Source organism: Esox lucius, chromosome 6 (genome assembly GCF_011004845.1).
Source record: "Esox lucius isolate fEsoLuc1 chromosome 6, fEsoLuc1.pri, whole genome shotgun sequence".
Classification (NCBI taxonomy): domain Eukaryota; kingdom Metazoa; phylum Chordata; class Actinopteri; order Esociformes; family Esocidae; genus Esox; species Esox lucius.
The window spans coordinates 24,951,542-24,969,006 of NC_047574.1; the positions used below are offsets into that span (position 1 = coordinate 24,951,542).

A 17,465-nucleotide genomic window follows, 5' to 3' on the forward strand; every position below is an offset into this window, starting at 1 on the left:
TTTATTACCATGTATCATCTGTTTTACCATAGATTACCTCGTATCATCTGTCTTATCGTCTAAGACCATGTATCATCTGTCCTTTCACCACTGACCATGTATCATCTGTCCTTTCACCACTGACCGTGTATCTACTGTCCTATAATGCTTTATAGCATGCTCTGATGCTTTGGAAGCTCTCTGCGGATCACTGGCTTTTGCTCTGAGATGCAATGAAGAAAATGTCAGGAACAACCTACTAGAACAGCTGAACTTTATTTGTAATTAATCAGAGTCACTTTAAATGATAGCAGGTGTGTAATGACTTCTATTTAACATGAGTTTGAATGTGATTGGTTAATTCTGAACACAGCCATATCCCCAGTTATAAGAGGGTGTGCACACTTGTGCAACTAGGTAATTGTAAGGTTTTTATTTTTCATTTTCCCCCCTCGAAGATTTCAGTTGGTTTTTCAATTGAATTCTTCACATTATTGGTCACATTAAAAGTGGAAAAAGTTCTGACATGATTTATCTTTGTCTCATTCTTTTACATCACAAAAACTTTTACATCACAGGAGCCAGTGTAGCTATGTAACTAATATCTAGTCTATAAAAAGGATTTTAGGAAATGAAATGTCCACAAACTTGCTACTGTGTTTGCAATTAAGCTAATTGGGTAAAAAACTTTTCATAAGATCAGCTACTCAGCAAACCATCCAAGCCAGCTTACCTAGACAATGCAAAACATTTCACCATAGTTTTTGATGATCTCTAGAAATTAATGAAATTTAGCTGGCTACACAACCGATATTTTCATATTTGATTTAGTTACATATCATGCTTGTCTTCTATCTTCTGTCACACCAACACAGAACCGGGGAATAAATGTAAGGGTCCCAAATAGCCCAAATTACATCAAAGATCAAAGATGTACATCAAAGAAGTCTCAGCAAGAATTAACAAAGAGCATCTTAGATCACCTGGAAACACCACAACCCTAACATATAAAGTCACTTTTCTCTATGAACACTTTTCCATTGGTGGTAAATTGCAATGCTTCCCAGTTGAGAAGATTCCCAGGACTTTTAACTTGGCCATTCATATAGTATTTAATATCACATGGTGAAAGGACTTTGTCCCAGAAGTGGACATCAGTGACATCCCCCACAAAGGACTGTTTGGGATCAAAGCCTCCGCCATACGTGTCCTGATCTTGACCTAACATTATGCTTGGTTCACCAGTTATAGTCACATGAGGACTAATAACCCTCCGTGCACTTCTCTTCCCATTCAGCCACAGCTGAGTCAGACCAGTTTCAGAGTCCCAGGTCCAGCAGAGAGAGATCCATTCATTTATAACATCTGGTAGATTGAAGAAATCCAGTGACTTTTGTCTGACATGGACTCGATATGTTCCCAGGGACGGTTTGTACAACACCAATTCGTTGTCAGTAGACTTTGCTGCCAGTGAGAAAAGAGTCTGGCCTCGATCTAAGCCAGAGTTGAACCTCTGACACATGGTCATAGCAGTAATAGGCTTGGTGATGTTGGCATGAAGCTTTATATATGGGTTTGCATCATTGGTTGGGATTGTGAAGACTTTACCTGAAAGATCTTAGGGGAAAAAAGACTGGAGTCAAACTCACAAATAATGTTAACACAAACATATATGCCTCGGATAGATGCACATAAATATCTTCATTAATGTAATCATTTATAAAATCAAATACCTTTTTTATTGATACAATTATATCCCATCAGAATTTTAATTTTCTCTAGGATGCTTAGATGGCTAGTATTGGTTATACATTCAGGAACTGTACATACTGTAAGGAATTTGCCATGAATGACAGTATTGTTGTATCAACCAATCATAATTTAATTTGCAATGGACTGTTTTGGTTCTCCTAATGAAATTGCTCATTAGGAGTTGTAGAAGTCTCACAGTCATTGCATAACTGAAAGAGAATAGCTAGCATTTTCCTTGTTCACACGCTTTGCTGTGAAGACTTTACCTGAAAGATCTTTGGCAAATAAAGACTGGAGTCAAACTCAGAAATGATGTTGACACAGACATATATGTCTTCAGAGAAGGCATAAAGATAGACACACATTTGCTTTTATTCATATTATATATTTTCTTTATAGAAGTACTTTTTTAATGATATCATCTTTCAAATCAATGCAATTATCCTGTTATCAAAAGCAGATGTTATCTACAATTATTTTGGCTTTTATGTTAGGATTTGATGCTTGTTTCAAATGATGGTAATCTGATAAGTTCCACAGCTTTTTTTGCAGCTCACTCACTTTAAAGAAATTATGAAAGTTCTCACTTTGTGTGATGAACTTGATTATAGACGTTTGCAATGTAAAGCAATAGTTATAGATTTTTGGAAATGTTTAGAATTTTCAGGATTGGGGCCTACTGACTTATTGCTGTGAATAGAATGTTGTTGTTTTTTGGAGACAAAGCGCTCAACACTTCAACTACAAGTTTTAGGCAATGTCAAAATGTAGAAAGGTGATGAAGAAAACTGTTTTTACCTCTTTGGCTTTAACCAAATTAATCACATTCCACTTGTATTGATAGCACAAAACTACAACTCACAATTAAATGTTAACACAAACATGCAAAAGCTAAATAACAAGAACACAGTTATACAACTCATCATTAAATAATGTTAACACAAACCTACAACTCACCATTGAATATTGTTAACACCAACCTACATCTCAATCCAATATGAGGTACCACTCTCAAAATTATTTAAATCATAAAGTATCTCAGATAGCTTGTGTAGCTGTAGCTCTATGAAGATCATCTGGATGATGAGGGAAAACAAACTGTAATATCGGCCCTATTTGCTATCGTTGGATTTGTGCAATAAATGCAAAAAAAATGATTGTGGAACCTGACATGCATGGAACGTTTTCATATGGTTTGTTTACAGGGCATTAACAGAATCTCTGTCTAAAGAAGGTTTTACCTTGAGGTTCTCCAAAACAGCCATAGACCAGTGCTATCAGAAATAGCAGCTTTATCTGCTTTAGAACACTGAAGAAAGACATCAACAAATTGCTGAAAGTATAAAATAGTTAAAAGTTGTGGCCACTTATAAACTCTGGTAAAAAGTGTTATTTACAAAATATTGTATTAATTTTGCTGAAATTTGAATTAGTAATTGGGAATGAACATTACCTCCCCATGATTTTATTTCTTTTAATCCAGATGAAGAGATGCAAGGAAACTCTGTTTTGCCTACTTTATATCTATTAGCTGGAAGGGGTATGATGATTCCTGACCAATGATTTCAGGGATAGGAATGGATTTCCTAATGTTTACCCCTGTTATTTACTTTTCTTTGTATAAAGGCCAAGGCAAGTCCTCCTATCTGTGACAACCTACCAAATTCAGGTTTCAAACATTGATCCTGTATAAATGAACTCACATAGCTATGCCAATGGGGTTGAGCACTCTACAGGTGTGATGAAGAAATAGGGGGAGAATAGGGGGAGAAGCAGTGTCTGAAAGATGGAAGGACAAAGAGATTAAAACTCTCATCTAAGATCATATATCATCTGTCTTATCATTTACGACCATTTAGATTAGATTCAACTGTATTGTCATTGAACAATACAAGTACAACAAAATGCAATTAGTGTCTAACCAGAAGTGCAAATAGATGAAGAGGGCAGGACATTTACAAGTATTAGGTATAGTGTATGTTACAAGTGGAATGTATAGAAGTGCAATGAAGGCAAATACAGAGCAAATGTCAATTCTAAATGAGGCAAATAGGGGAGGGCAGAAAATTTACGTCACCCTGTCATTTAGGTCCATGTACCGTATCATCTGTCCTATCATTTAAGACCATGTATCATCGTTCCTATCATTTAGACCATGTATCATCTGTCCTATCATTTAAGACCATGTATCATCTGTCCTATCATTTAAGACCACGTATCATCTGTCCTATCATTTAAGACCATGTATCATCGTTCCTATCATTTAGACCATGTATCATCTGTCCTATCATTTAAGACCATGTATCATCTGTCCTATCATTTAAGACCACGTATCATCTGTCCTATCATTTAAGACCATGTATCATCTGTCCTATCATTTAGACCATGTATCATCTGTCCTGTCATTTAAGACCATGTATCATCGTTCCTATTATTTAAGACCATGTATCATCTGTCCTATCATTTTAGACCATGTATCATCTGTCCTATCATTTTAGACCATGTATCAACTTTCCTATCATTTACGACCATGTATCATCTGTCCTATCATTTAAGACCATGTATCATCTGTCCTATCATTTAAGACCATGTATCATGTCCATCTTAGACAATGGAATTTTATTTAGATTATATTTAGAAGTAAATTGACATGGGCCTACAAGTCCCCATTCCCTTCCTAGCCAAACCAGATCCCATCCCATGACCCTGTTGTCAGATAAACCAGGTCAAAAGAGGTTAATTAATGCCTGAGGGTTCCTAACCGACTGGCAACGAGGTCAATATTTGACCTCTGACCTGACTGCCATGACCTCCCTGACAACATTCCTTTGATAAGACGGTGAGATAGAGAGAGGCAGACAGGGGGAGATAGAGAAAGTGGGAGTGGGCTTTGTCCATGGGGTGGAGAGGGGAGATGGGGGGTGAGAGAATGGGAGGTATGAGTGGACGATGGGGAGGGGCTGGGTGGAAAAGAGAGACTGGGGTAGGTGAGGGAGAGAGACTATGAGAAGGGAGAGGAAAGGTACATGGGTAAGTAGGGAAGGACCGGGTCTGGCTCAGATTTGAGGAGTTCTTCCCTGTAGGCTGTGTTTCCAGTCCCTCCACTGTGACAGCACACATTGTTCTGGTGGTCCTTGTCATCTGTCTCAAAGCAACACATGTTAAGACTCAGTGTTTGTGCCTCCAGTGATTAGATGGAAGATATCAGAGCTGAGACAGCAGGGTTAATGGGTTTTTCATTGGCATGAAAACACACTGTCCTAGGCGCACGCACACATATAAAAACACACACATACACCTCTATTGATGTTTAAGCCGTAAGTAGCTTGTAAGTAATAGATGTTATTTCTGACTGTGACAGTATCGTTTATCATGACTGGTTATCACCATTAACTCATAAGCATTTATTAAAAGCTGTGATGATTGCAACTGCTTTGAAATTTTACATGCTGATATTTGTCAGTTTCTACACATTCGTACAAGTGTTGGTGTGAAATGTTATTAATATTATTTTTGCATGAAACTAACTGGTGCGTCCTTGGAGAGTGGAGTCACGTCTAAAACGGGATTAGACATTTTTAACAGTGACTGTGCTTTTGGATTGAATCCAGTTATTAATCTCATAGTGACTGATCATTTATTAGTAGTATTTTTTCTGTATGGAAGTAAATTGTTTAATCCTCTCAGCAGAACAATTTGTTTATTAAAAAAAGTATTCATACAAATTGTGTATATTATATGTGTTTTACAATATATTTTAAATTAATAAGATGAGAAAGAGATGTTTAAAAAAAAATCTTTAGAAATATACAGTTTACTGACCTCACCATCAGACAGAACTTCCTAAGGCATCATTCCACATCAGGAGTGGAATGCATCCTGGTTGTAGTTCAGGGGAGGAGGAAAACAAATGGAATGCAGCCAGCAGTCTCTGACAGTTTGATGGGAGTTATTACACAGAGGTTGTGTTGGCCAGGCCATGTCTCAGCCCAGTACAGAGTGTTAAGAAATATTCCTGTCTGGACTTGCTCACACATGCACTGACACACAAACACTAATAAAATGTTGCTAATTTTGTAGACACTTCTATCCTTTTTGTGTTTCCCCCACATGGGAATTGAACCCACAACACTGATGTTGCAAGCACTATGCTCTACCAACTGAGACACATATACCTCTCCCAGGGTTGCTGTTAATGTTATTTACTGGAAAGTAACACAGTTCAGAATTTCTTTGGATATGATACATACTGCAAGAAAGAGGAGGACGTCTGTTTTATTTCTAGTCCATTCCAAACAATTGCACACCCTTGACATAATTATGACTGGATGTGTCACATGAAATACATCCACGTAAAAGGTGAGCCCCATTTTAGTTTGATATTTAGTACAAAACTGGAACAGATATTAAGCTTAAAACCAGTGGTACGGAACATTCCCCACAGATATTCTGGCTGGGTTTAACACCCTATACATTTACTCATATATAAGTACGTGGACACCTCTACTAATTATTGAGTTCAGGTGTTTCAACCACAAACATAGCTCACAGGTGTATAAAATCCAGCACATTGCCATGAAATCTCCATAGACGAACATTGGCAGCACAATGGGTCGTACTGAAGATCTCAGTGACTTTAAACGTCTGTTTGTGCCCCGATCAACTGTAATTGCTATAACGTGAAGCGGAAGCATTTAGGAGCAACAACAACCCAGCCATGAAGTGACAGACCACACAAACTCATAGAGTGGGACTGCCGAGGGCTGAAGTGCGTAGTGCATAAAACATATTTTCTCTGGAGTGATGAATCATGCTTCACTATCTGGCAGCCTGATGGATGAATCTGGGTGTGGCATGTGCCGGGAGAACACTACCTACTGGAATGCATAGTGCCTACTGTAAATTTGGTAGCTGAGGGATAACGTGCTGGGGCTGTGTTTTAAGGATTTAGTTCCAGTGAAGGGTCATCTTAATGCTACAGGATACAAATAAATGTTCCAGCACGACTGTGCCCCTGTGCACAAAGCATGATCCATAAAGACATGGTTCTGACAAGGTTGGTGTGGAGGAACTTGAGTGGCCTGCACAGAGCCTTGACCTTAACCCTACTGAACAGCTTTGGGATGAATTGGAACTGAGATTGCGAGCCGGGCCTTCTCGTCCCACATCAGTGCCTGACCTCACAAATGCTCATTTGGCTGAATGGGCACACATTTCAACCGAGACGCTGGAGAATCTTGTGGAATTCCTTCCCAGGAGAGAGGTGGCTGTTATAGCTTTAAAGGGAGTGGTAACTCAATTGATGCCCATGGTTTTGGAACAGGATGTCCAACAGGTTCATGTAGGTGTGATGGTCAGGTGTCCACATACTTTTGGCCCTATAGTGTATCTTTGAGTTTCCTATGTCCTGCTACAAATAGAACACACAAAGGTTCATACCTGAATTAAAAAATATATTGAATTATTTTCTCTAGCTCATTGTGGGTGTGATCCTATGCTTCAGGTTAAAACAATAATTGAACTAATGCTAATGTAACTTTTTCATCGTGAAGGGAATATTTTGTTTGCAGCAGTCTAGACACGCAACATTTGAACATAAACATATTCATATACCACCAAGAAAATGTCAAAGCTCAATAACAGAACTTCTTTCTGACTCAGCCATACCTACATCTCCCAGTCCGCTGCATTCGGGCCAGTAGAGGAAATCTTACCTCAAATGCACTCTCCTTGGGTGGCATGGCTGCGGGCACTGGGTGACTAGACAGTACCCCTTCATTCCCACGCGGGCGTTGATTACTTACTTGTTGAGAGCCAGTCACCCAAAAGGCTGCCTGATAGCATCAGGACTGATGGGTATCTAGTGGGGCATTTCCCTGCTCCATGCTATTCTAAAACATTCCCCATTCCTAAGAAACTGGTATTTTCCTTGTTGCTTTGTTTGTGGATTGCTCAACGTGATTGTTAAACAAAGTTTTCTTTGTTTTCATATGTTGTCAGAAACGTAACATTACTTGAAAGTACATTTTATAGAAAATTGTCATCTCTTTGTTTTTGCATGTAGGTATGGGTTTCTGTGTGTGGGACTGTGTTTTACCTTGTCTCAGGGGTAAATGTGGCACAGTGGATATGAATCTGGGACATTCCGTTTAGTGTGATATGTTATGTTAAAGGGGATGTCTCTAATGTGCTCCCACCTTTAGCTCTATTACAGCAGCAAACCATCAAACCAAATCTCTTTTCTTTTCTATGCTGTAGCTCTTCATGAATTCAAACAAAAAAACACTGGAATAATTTACTGATGAGGCAAAACACAATGGCCGCTCACAGATGAAGTGAATCACCATGTCAAGGTTTGGGTAGGTTAGATGGCAAACAAACAATCAGTTCTCGTTGTCAACATGTTGGATGCAAGAGACATGGGCAGGAGTAAAGACCTGAGAGACTTTGACATGGGCCAAATTGTTCTGGACAGACGACTGGGTCTGAGCATCTCTGAAAAAAAAACATGCTTGTGGGGTGCAGCACCTACAGTGGTCCAAGGAGGGACAAATCGCAAACTGGTGACAGGGTGATGGGCGCACAAGGCAGGGGCAACAAAGGCCATCCCTTCAGGTCCAAACCGACAGAAGGTCTACAAGTCCCAGAACATTTTAATGAAGGGTACGGGAGGAATGTGTAACAACGCACAGTGCATCGCTCCCTGCTGTGTTTGGTGCTGCGTAGACGCAGACCCGTCAGAGTGCTCACGATGACCCAAGTCAACCGTCGAAAACTCCTACAATGGGCGCACAAGTGTCGGAACTGGACCAGTGGAAGAAGGTTGCTTGGTCCGATGAGCCCGTTTTCTTTAACATCACATGGACGGCTGTGTACGTGTGCACTGTTTACCTGGAGAAGTGATTGCACCAGGATGCACTGTGGAAAGACGACGGAGTAGGGAGTGTGATGCTCTGGGCAATGTTCTGCTAAGAAACCCTGGGCATTCATTTGGATGTCAATTTGACATGTGTCACCTACCTAAACATCATTGCAGACTAGGTACATCCCTTCATGGCAATGCTATTCCCTGATGGCAATTCCCTGATGGCCTCTTTCAGCAAAATAATGTTCCCTCCTACACTGCAAACATTGTTCGGGAATGGTTGGAGGGACATGATGAAGAGTTTGAGGTGTTGCCCTGGCCTCCAAATTCCCCAGATCTCAATCCTTTTGAACATCAGTGAGCTGTACTGGACCAACAAGTCCGATCCACAGTGGTTCCACCTCGCAGCTTACAGGACTTGAAGGATCTGCTGCTAATGTGTTGGTGCCAGATACCACAGGACACCTTCAGGGGACTTGTAGAACCTTGGCTAGTCGGCGCTGTTTTGGCAACATGCAAGGGACCAACAAAATACTGTAGGCAGGCGCTCAACCATATAGTTGGCAGCTTAGGGTTGTGCTTAGTTATTGCACTAGTTACAGTTGTTAGGTTTAAGATTATAGTGTTCATTTCAAATACCAGTCCACCATCCCCGACTACCATCCCCCATCCCCAACTACCATCCACCATCCCCAGCTACCATCCCCCTCTACAATCTCCATCCACCATCCCCAACTACCATCCACCATCTCCAACCACCATCCCCAACTACCATCCACCATCTCCAACCACCATCCCCAACTACCATCCACCATCTCCAACCACCATCCCCAACTACCATCCACCATCTCCAACCACCATCCCCAACTACCATCCACCATCTCCAACCACCATCCCCAACTACCATCCACCATCTCCAACCACCATCCCCAACAACCATCCACCATCTCCAACCACCATCCCCAACTACCATCCACCATCTCCAACCACCATCCCCAACTACCATCCACCATCTCCAACCACCATCCCCAACTACCATCCACCATCTCCAACCACCATCCCCAACTACCATCCACCATCTCCAACCACCATCCCCAACTACCATCCACCATCTCCAACCACCATCCCCAACTACCATCCACCATCTCCAACCACCATCCCCAACTACCATCCACCATCTCCAACCACCATCCCCAACTACCATCCACCATCTCCAACCACCATCCCCAACTACCATCCACCATCTCCAACCACCATCCCCAACTACCATCCACCATCTCCAACCACCATCCCCAACTACCATCCACCATCTCCAACCACCATCCCCAACTACCATCCACCATCTCCAACCACCATCCCCATCTACCATCCACCATCTCAGTTTTATGCCTCCTCTTCCCAGTCACTTCATCTGTTAACTGGTTTCAACCTTGAAAGCCTGGTACTTGCTGCTGTTTTGGACGAACTGATTACATTTTACCACACAGACTACATGTTCTCCCTTGATTGGTCAACTACGACAGCAACAAGCAGGAAACAGTTCTGTTTTCTCCTTCTGACTTGAACTTGGCTAAGCGGCACGAGCACCACTGCCCTGTTGCCTGGAGAAGAATCCATCCCCACCTCGGCATAGTTGAAAAGAAAGGGGCCAAGCCACATGCTGTGCACTGTCTGTGAGCACCTTCAGAGATAGAAAGGGTCAGGGCCCCCATCTTGACTTCCTTTACTTGTGCGTCTCTCTTAAACCCCCATCCAATATGTCTCTGTCTGTCTGTCCATTTGTCTGTATGATGACAACAATAACACACTGAGCAGTGTTTTACAGTAGATTATCTCTCTCTCTCTCCCTCTGTCAGAGTATTGGCTTTGATTCTGCCTTCTTCAACCCCAGCATTTGTGTGTCCTTGAAACTTCTGTCCCTCTGTCACTTTCACTCACTTTCTCCCTTGCTCTCTGTTTCACCAACACACACATACAGCCTGTCTGGGTGGAGGCTTATGCCTCTGACATTCCTTTAGGTATCACACAGATCTGGACTCACAACCCTGTGGATTTGTCTTTCAGATCACATCCCCCAGTCACATTCACTGTCACTTAACACTAACCTGACATAGCACGCGTTAAAGAAAGACGTGAAACTAGGTCCCCTGCATGCTAGTCCAGACGAATAGGAGATTAAACTGTCTGGGGTGGTTCTCTTCTGCACTGTTTGACCGATCCAGTAAATGTGGAAGAGTTAAGATGGATTGTTGCCTAGTTTATGTACAAAGGAAAATACTGTCTCTTTCCATTTCCTATTGTAAACTGGAACTTAAGCTGGTTACAGACAATGCAAAAATAATTCAGGAAAATGGAGCTCACTCACAGTGTGGCTCACTAAAGAAGTGGACAATGCACCCTTAGGCAAAACACCATCCATCTCAAATGACATGAACATAATGACGGGAGGGATAAAATGGGGATTTATGTCATGGCTCTGACTGTCATGACATAATCCTGCTTGTCCATCCTAAGTGAAGCCAGCAGTTCCCTGCTTGTCAGCTGCTTGCTATCGATCTGTCAGAGCTCCGTCACGTGGTGCCCCCCCCTCACAAGGCGTTGACACGCTGCTGTTAACAAAGTACACAGTGCGGTTCCTGGTAACATCTCTCTCCCTCTCTCTTTCTATCTCAATCGTTTTGTGCCTCTCTCCTCTCTCTCTGTCTGTCTCTGCCAGCTGAGCTAGACTGAGCTAGACTTAGGTCAAGGGCTTATGGCCAACTACTGTTTACTTTGGTTGAGATTTCATCCCTTGATGTACTGTACACACTTTCTGACACAACTTGATTGCATCAATATTCAGAGACGATGAATGGCTGAAGTTTGTTTCCTCCTTATTAGATTAGATTCAACTTTATTGTCATTGAACAATTACAAGTACAGTACAACAAAATGCAGTTAGCATCTAACCAGAATGGCAAGGTGATGCAATATGACAAAAAATGCCCTTGTGGGAGCAGTGCTAGACAACCAAATCTCTCTGCTTGAGATCCACTGTGAAGTACACTGTGATTCTGTGTCTCTCTTGAGTTTTTACAGACTTGTAAATCACTTTAATGCTACCGGGTGAAGTGAATGTGTGTAACACTTTGGTAGTAATAAGGTGGAGTCTTTATGAGAAGAGATTTCTTGGAAGTATAAACAGTCATGAAGCGTTAAGAACTAGAGCGTGGTTCTGGCCAGAAGAAACAGACCACACAGGGTTTGTCTGTGTGTGTGTGAGCCAGGTCTATGTGTACCTGTGGGGAACTGATGTCCCCACGAAGATAACAAAACCAGAAAAATTGGTCCCCACATGTTTTTTTCAATATCCCCACTACCCAACAGAGAAAAAAAGGAAAGATAGTACAAAAGATTTAGGGAAGATAGTACAATTTGGGGTTCATTTACTTTACTGGTCAAAAATGTTGCATAAAACCTATTGAGGTTAAGGTTAGGGTTATGTTAGATTTAGTGTAACGCTTTGGGCTAGGGAATACAGGTGTCTGAGTTTGGGTTAAGTCCATATAAAGATAGTAATACAGACATGTGCGCTTGAGTCATTGAAATATCCTTTTCATGTTAAATGTACTATAACTGTATAGTACCCTCTGAACACCCCAAATCATGTCAACATTAAAATAATACATCACAATAATAGCTCATATCATTTGAACCAATGAGGGTTTGGAATTTTAAAGCCAATTATCTCAGGATCATCTTTTTGCTGATAGAACCTTTTAGTTCCACTCCAGAGACCAAAAAGGCAGAGAGATCGAGTGAGACAGTGCAGGTATCACCACTTTCCTCTGTACCCCCACCCTCCCCGCCCCCCACCGCCAACCCACTTGATGCCCAGATTGAATGTCGTGTCCAGACGTTCACATGTAGTCACCGCCAACAATTGCTGCCATTGTGGCTTCTTTCAACGGCCCCGGAGAGAGAGACACGGGATAGCTGAGATAGAAAGCGGCTTGTGGGAGCTCCTGTGACCGAGGACAATGCTGCCAGTGTTGTCGGCCCTCAGGGCCATGCTGGGACCTGGGGGCCAAGTGCAGCCAGCAGCTTTGGTGAGGTGCAAATCGAACACACGCACAGGCGCGCGCACACACTTGACGGATGTTCTGCACTGAAACGCGTGGAGATACAATGACAATGCCCGATGGCCAGCTTTCCTAAAACCTCCAACCTGCTTTAGATGCCATGATTCGCTGACTCAGCTGTCTGTCTCTCATTAGCAGCCTTAAGTCTAGAGGCCCTCTGCCCTCCAGCCGCCGTCCCCCTGGCCCCCAGGCTCTATTCCCCTGGCCCCCAGCCGCCATCCCCCTGGCCCCCAGGCTCTATCCCAGGAAAGGCCCTAATCCCCCAGGCCAATAAAACACAGATGCTGCCCCTTTTCCCCTGCTCATCCTGTCCCTCACACAAGAAAATGTGACGCTAGCAAGCAGTCTGTCTTTTCCTCTCCCTCTCCATCTCTATCCCTCCTTTCTTTCCTTCTGTCTTTATCTTCTCATTAACTATCTGCTCTCAATACCTCTCTCCCTCTTTTCTACCCCACCCACTCTCCTTTCTCTCTTTCTGTCTTTCTCTATCTATCTCTCTAATCCTCTCGTTTCCGTTTTTGAACTGGCACCAAAGTTTAAAAAGAGGTTCCCTCTGACAAAAAAAAGAGGCCATTTCAGACCTGTCCTTCTTGATGTGAAGCACATGGCAGGTGTCTCCCTTTTAGTTTTACATCCAAGAAGCAGTTTTCCCGCTAGCTTATACACACAGCGATCACACAGTTACACACATTCACGCATCAACAGGCACTCACAATCCAACACATACATGCTCAGACAGACAGACCTGCCCTAAACAAACAGAAAGCATCAAACACTAATGCACAATGAAACCCACACGCACCACATGCCCGTGCAGACAATCTTTACACAAACACGGACCGTGACATTTTTTTGCTGGTTGGTTTGTTTTGGAGAGATGGTTGGACCAGGCTAGCTGGCCTCCACATAATCACATGATCTGTCATATGGAGAACAGCTGCAGTAACAATGGGACACAGGTCTATAAAACAGCCCAACCAACTAGGGGTTGCATTCCTGGAGGGAATTCATGCATAATACATTATACCTGTGTGTGTGTGTGTGCATGTGTGTGTGTGTGTGTGTGTGTGTGCGTGCGTGTGTTATAAAGGATATGCTCATCCTCAGGACAGCCTCATTTTGATTCAGTGTGTGGTATTGTTCGTATTTATTAAGAGTGTGTGTGTAGATATGTACAGTCATGTAAAAAAGTAAGTACCCATCCTGGAAAGTTTATTTTACATATTTGGACATATGGATATGTAATCTTTCTTTCAAAACAATTGATAGATCAACATAACTTGATTCAAACAAATGACATTGAAAGATTATACTTTACAATCATTTATCCATCAGAAATATTAGAATGAAATTTCATAGTGCAGGAAAAAATAAGAACACCCCTAACTTCATTAGCTTGTGTTGCGCCCTTTGGTTGAAATTATTTAAATGTCAATCAGTCTCTTATATCAACTGGAAAGATTTTTTGCCAACTTTTTTCACATAACTTATTCAGCTGTCATACTCCTGGGTTTTATTGCATGCACAGCCCACTTCAAGTTCCACCACAGCATTTCAATAGGTTTCAATTTGGTTTTTGACTCTTCCATTTTATAACTCTCCATTTATTCTTTTTGAGCCTTTCTGTTGTAGCTTTGCTTGTATGTTTTGGATCATTGTCTTTTTGCAGGTTTCGTGTTCGATTCAGCTTTATGACAGATGACCTCACATTCTCCTCAATAATTTTCTGGTACAATATAGAATTCATGGTTATATCAATGATGTCATGTTGGCCAAGCCCTGAGGCAGCAAAGCAGCCCCAAACCTCCTCCATTCTTTACAGTGGGTATGGGCTTCTTCTGTTTCAAGGCTGTTTCATTTTCACCAAATATGGTATCTGGCATTGCAGCCAATCAACTCCACCCTTGACTGATTTGTCCAGAGCAAATTGTTCCAGCAATTTTGGTCTTTACCCAGGTGTTGTCTAGCAAATGTCAGTGTGATATTCTTTTTTGAGTGCAGAGGCTTCTCCCTTTCTAACCTCCCATGTAGTCTCTTTATGACAGTTGACTCATGGACTTCAACATTGATTGTGACAAGAGAGGCCAGTAGATCCCTTGATGTTACCTCAGAGTTCTTAAAGATAGCCATGTGCATATTTCTATCAACTCCTGGGCTGAATTTGGTGGAACAACCTGCCTTATGTAGATTGCCAGTGGTCGGGTATTTTCTCTATTTGTAGATGATTTGCCGGACAGTGGAATGATTTACTTTGAATTGCTTGGAAATTGATTTGTAACACTTCCCTGACACAAAGGCATCAGTAAAAAAAATTCTGAGGTCCTCGGCTAGGTCTTTTAATCTTGTCATGATGTGGTACCACACACTCATATGGTTAAAACCAACCCAGACCAAATTTCACATCTTTATGGGAGGCCGCACCCTCCCAAGTTACTCTCTAATTATTTTCTAATCAATTGTGCCTTTTTTGGTATACCTGATTCCAATTTTAGCCATTTTATATGATGGTTAAGGTAATGGAGTACTACCTTTTTATCCATAAGGAAATTGTTTTCTATTTATTTGAATGGTATTAAAGTTGATTTTGTAGTGATTTGTTATATTGAGTTACCTTTATCAGTGAATGTGATTGGAATTTATCCATGTGTAAAAATATATATGGGGTTTTACTGTACATACTTTCACATGGTTCTATACAGATGGGTGACAACTTTAAGGAAATTCTTTTTGTAAATGAGTAGAGGGACATTACGAATGCAGATGCTTCCATACTGGTATACTGCATGATACAATTTAACAATTATCGCCTAGTTGATCTCATTTTTGAATGTTCGAATGTGCGTATCCTTATAACTCTTTGTATTTTTGATCCAGTTTCCTTACCACAATCAAACAATATTTTAGATTTTCTTCTAATAATCCACTGATTGGGTCCCGATTTTTTTTGCTTATTATTTGAATATGTACCACTTTTAAAATACAGGCAGAAACTGGTAAATCACATAATTCAAATTAAAATGCATCATACCTAAAACATTTCCGTATCTTAAAAACATTCAAAACATTCAAAAGATTTCAGGACTGTATCAACCGTGGACTATGAGTAAATCTTTTTCACATAGTATGTGTGTTGACATGAGCAACCTTTGAACACCCAGTGTAAAAAAGGATTCCCGTTAATAGGATGCTCCCATAGTGCTATGGCCCTCCATCTCCCACTGTTTAACAGCTTCTCCCTTTGTCCTTCCCAGTCTGGGGTCAAAAGGTCAGGGGTCAAGGGTCAAACAGACTAATTTTCACTGAAGCGGTCAAAGAGACAAAGACTCTCACTCAAGAAATGTGCATGCAGTTGCTGACACACACATGCACTTGTGTGCACTCACTACATTAACAATTGGAGAAAGTAGACCAGACATCTCTTCATTAAGAACTTGTTCTCTCTTCATTAAGACCTTGTTCTCTCTTCATTAAGACCTTGTTCTCTCTTCATCAACATGTCATTCTCTCTTCATCAACATGCAGTTCTCTCTTCATCAACATGTCGTTCTCTCTTCATCAACATGTCGTTCTCTCTTCATTAAGACCTTGTTCTCTTTGTTAACATGCTGTTCTCTCTTCATTAAGACCTTGTTCTCTCATCATTAAGACCTTGTTTTCTCTTCATTAACATGCCGTTTTCTCTTCATTACCATGCCGTTTTTCTCTTCATTAAGACCTTGTCCTCTCTTCATTAACATGCCGTTCTCTCTTCATTAACATGCCGTTCTCTCTTCATTAAGACCATGTTCTCACTTCTTTAAGACCTTGTTTTGTCTTTGTGGCTGCATGAAGAGGCCTCTCAAGCATTCCCCCGGGGTTCCTGTCCCCCTGGCTGTGCCCCTTGCAGTCTCTGCCCCCAAAAACCCCAGCCAGCCCCCCAGCTCTGTGCAGCTGTTTGAGCCAGTGACCCGGGACTGGTCCAAATGAGCCGCAGGCCCATGCCAGCTCCAGTTCGACTCACACCGTCCAAAATAGTTTCATGATTGTAAAATTGTGTTTGTTCTCAAAGCACAAACTCTCTCCATGTCTCCCTTTTCTCCTTTGGCTTTCATGTTCCCCTCTCTGGAAGTGAAGGAGAAAGCCAGCTCCATATGTTTCTCTCTATTTCTTGTGCGATTCTGTTTTCCCACGTGGCAAATGTGTTCGGCTGATCGTAAGGAAATGTCTTCAATCTTTTCATTAGAATACAGAAACTGTGGATCAGGAGGCCAATTGAAACAATTCTGAACTCTAACCAACATGTCACATTTAACAAACTCCACTAGAATCTATACATCTTCATACTAGATGTTGTATCACATAGGGTCAGAACTGTTTTTAGAACGGTAACTCAAACTCTGTTTTTGTGGGGACCTGAAACTTAACCCTAACCCAGAAATACATGTTCTCCCCCACTTAGCACTAAACCTCATTTCAATAACCCAACCTTTAGGTGTAAACTAAACCTAGTACCGAATGCTTAACACTGACATAACTCATAATACCTAAACCTAAAAGTAACCTCAATCCTAACATTATGCTCAATTGTAAGTTTTATTTTAGCACTAACATCCAAGGCATAAATCAATTTTGTACTTGTGGGAACTTGCCAAACAACCTTGTGGACAGATTGTTTAGGTCTTTGTATCTTTGTGGGGACTCCCCAAATATGCCCAAAGATCTGAATTACATACACACACACAGACCGACATAGACACAGAGAACCCCAC

The 17,465-nt window shown here is 41.5% G+C and overlaps 2 protein-coding genes across 2 annotated transcripts; one reads left to right on the forward strand and one right to left on the reverse strand.

Annotated features, from left to right (window-relative positions):
- Window positions 1-481: 481 nt before the first annotated feature.
- On the reverse strand, window positions 482-3,264 carry LOC105030302 (serum amyloid P-component). Its single transcript, XM_010904054.4, has 3 exons — window positions 3,185-3,264; window positions 2,973-3,064; window positions 482-1,596 (listed from the first exon to the last, which is right to left on the reverse strand). Exons 1-3 carry the CDS (start codon window positions 3,190-3,192, stop codon window positions 980-982), a joined length of 717 nt encoding a protein of 238 aa, XP_010902356.1. The 5' UTR covers window positions 3,193-3,264; the 3' UTR covers window positions 482-979.
- A 5,250-nt stretch (window positions 3,265-8,514) lies between these two features.
- LOC117594596 (extensin-like) lies at window positions 8,515-16,683 on the forward strand. Its single transcript, XM_034292838.1, has 3 exons — window positions 8,515-8,603; window positions 9,293-10,037; window positions 16,549-16,683. Exons 1-3 carry the CDS (start codon window positions 8,515-8,517, stop codon window positions 16,681-16,683), a joined length of 969 nt encoding a protein of 322 aa, XP_034148729.1.
- Window positions 16,684-17,465: the final 782 nt, after the last annotated feature.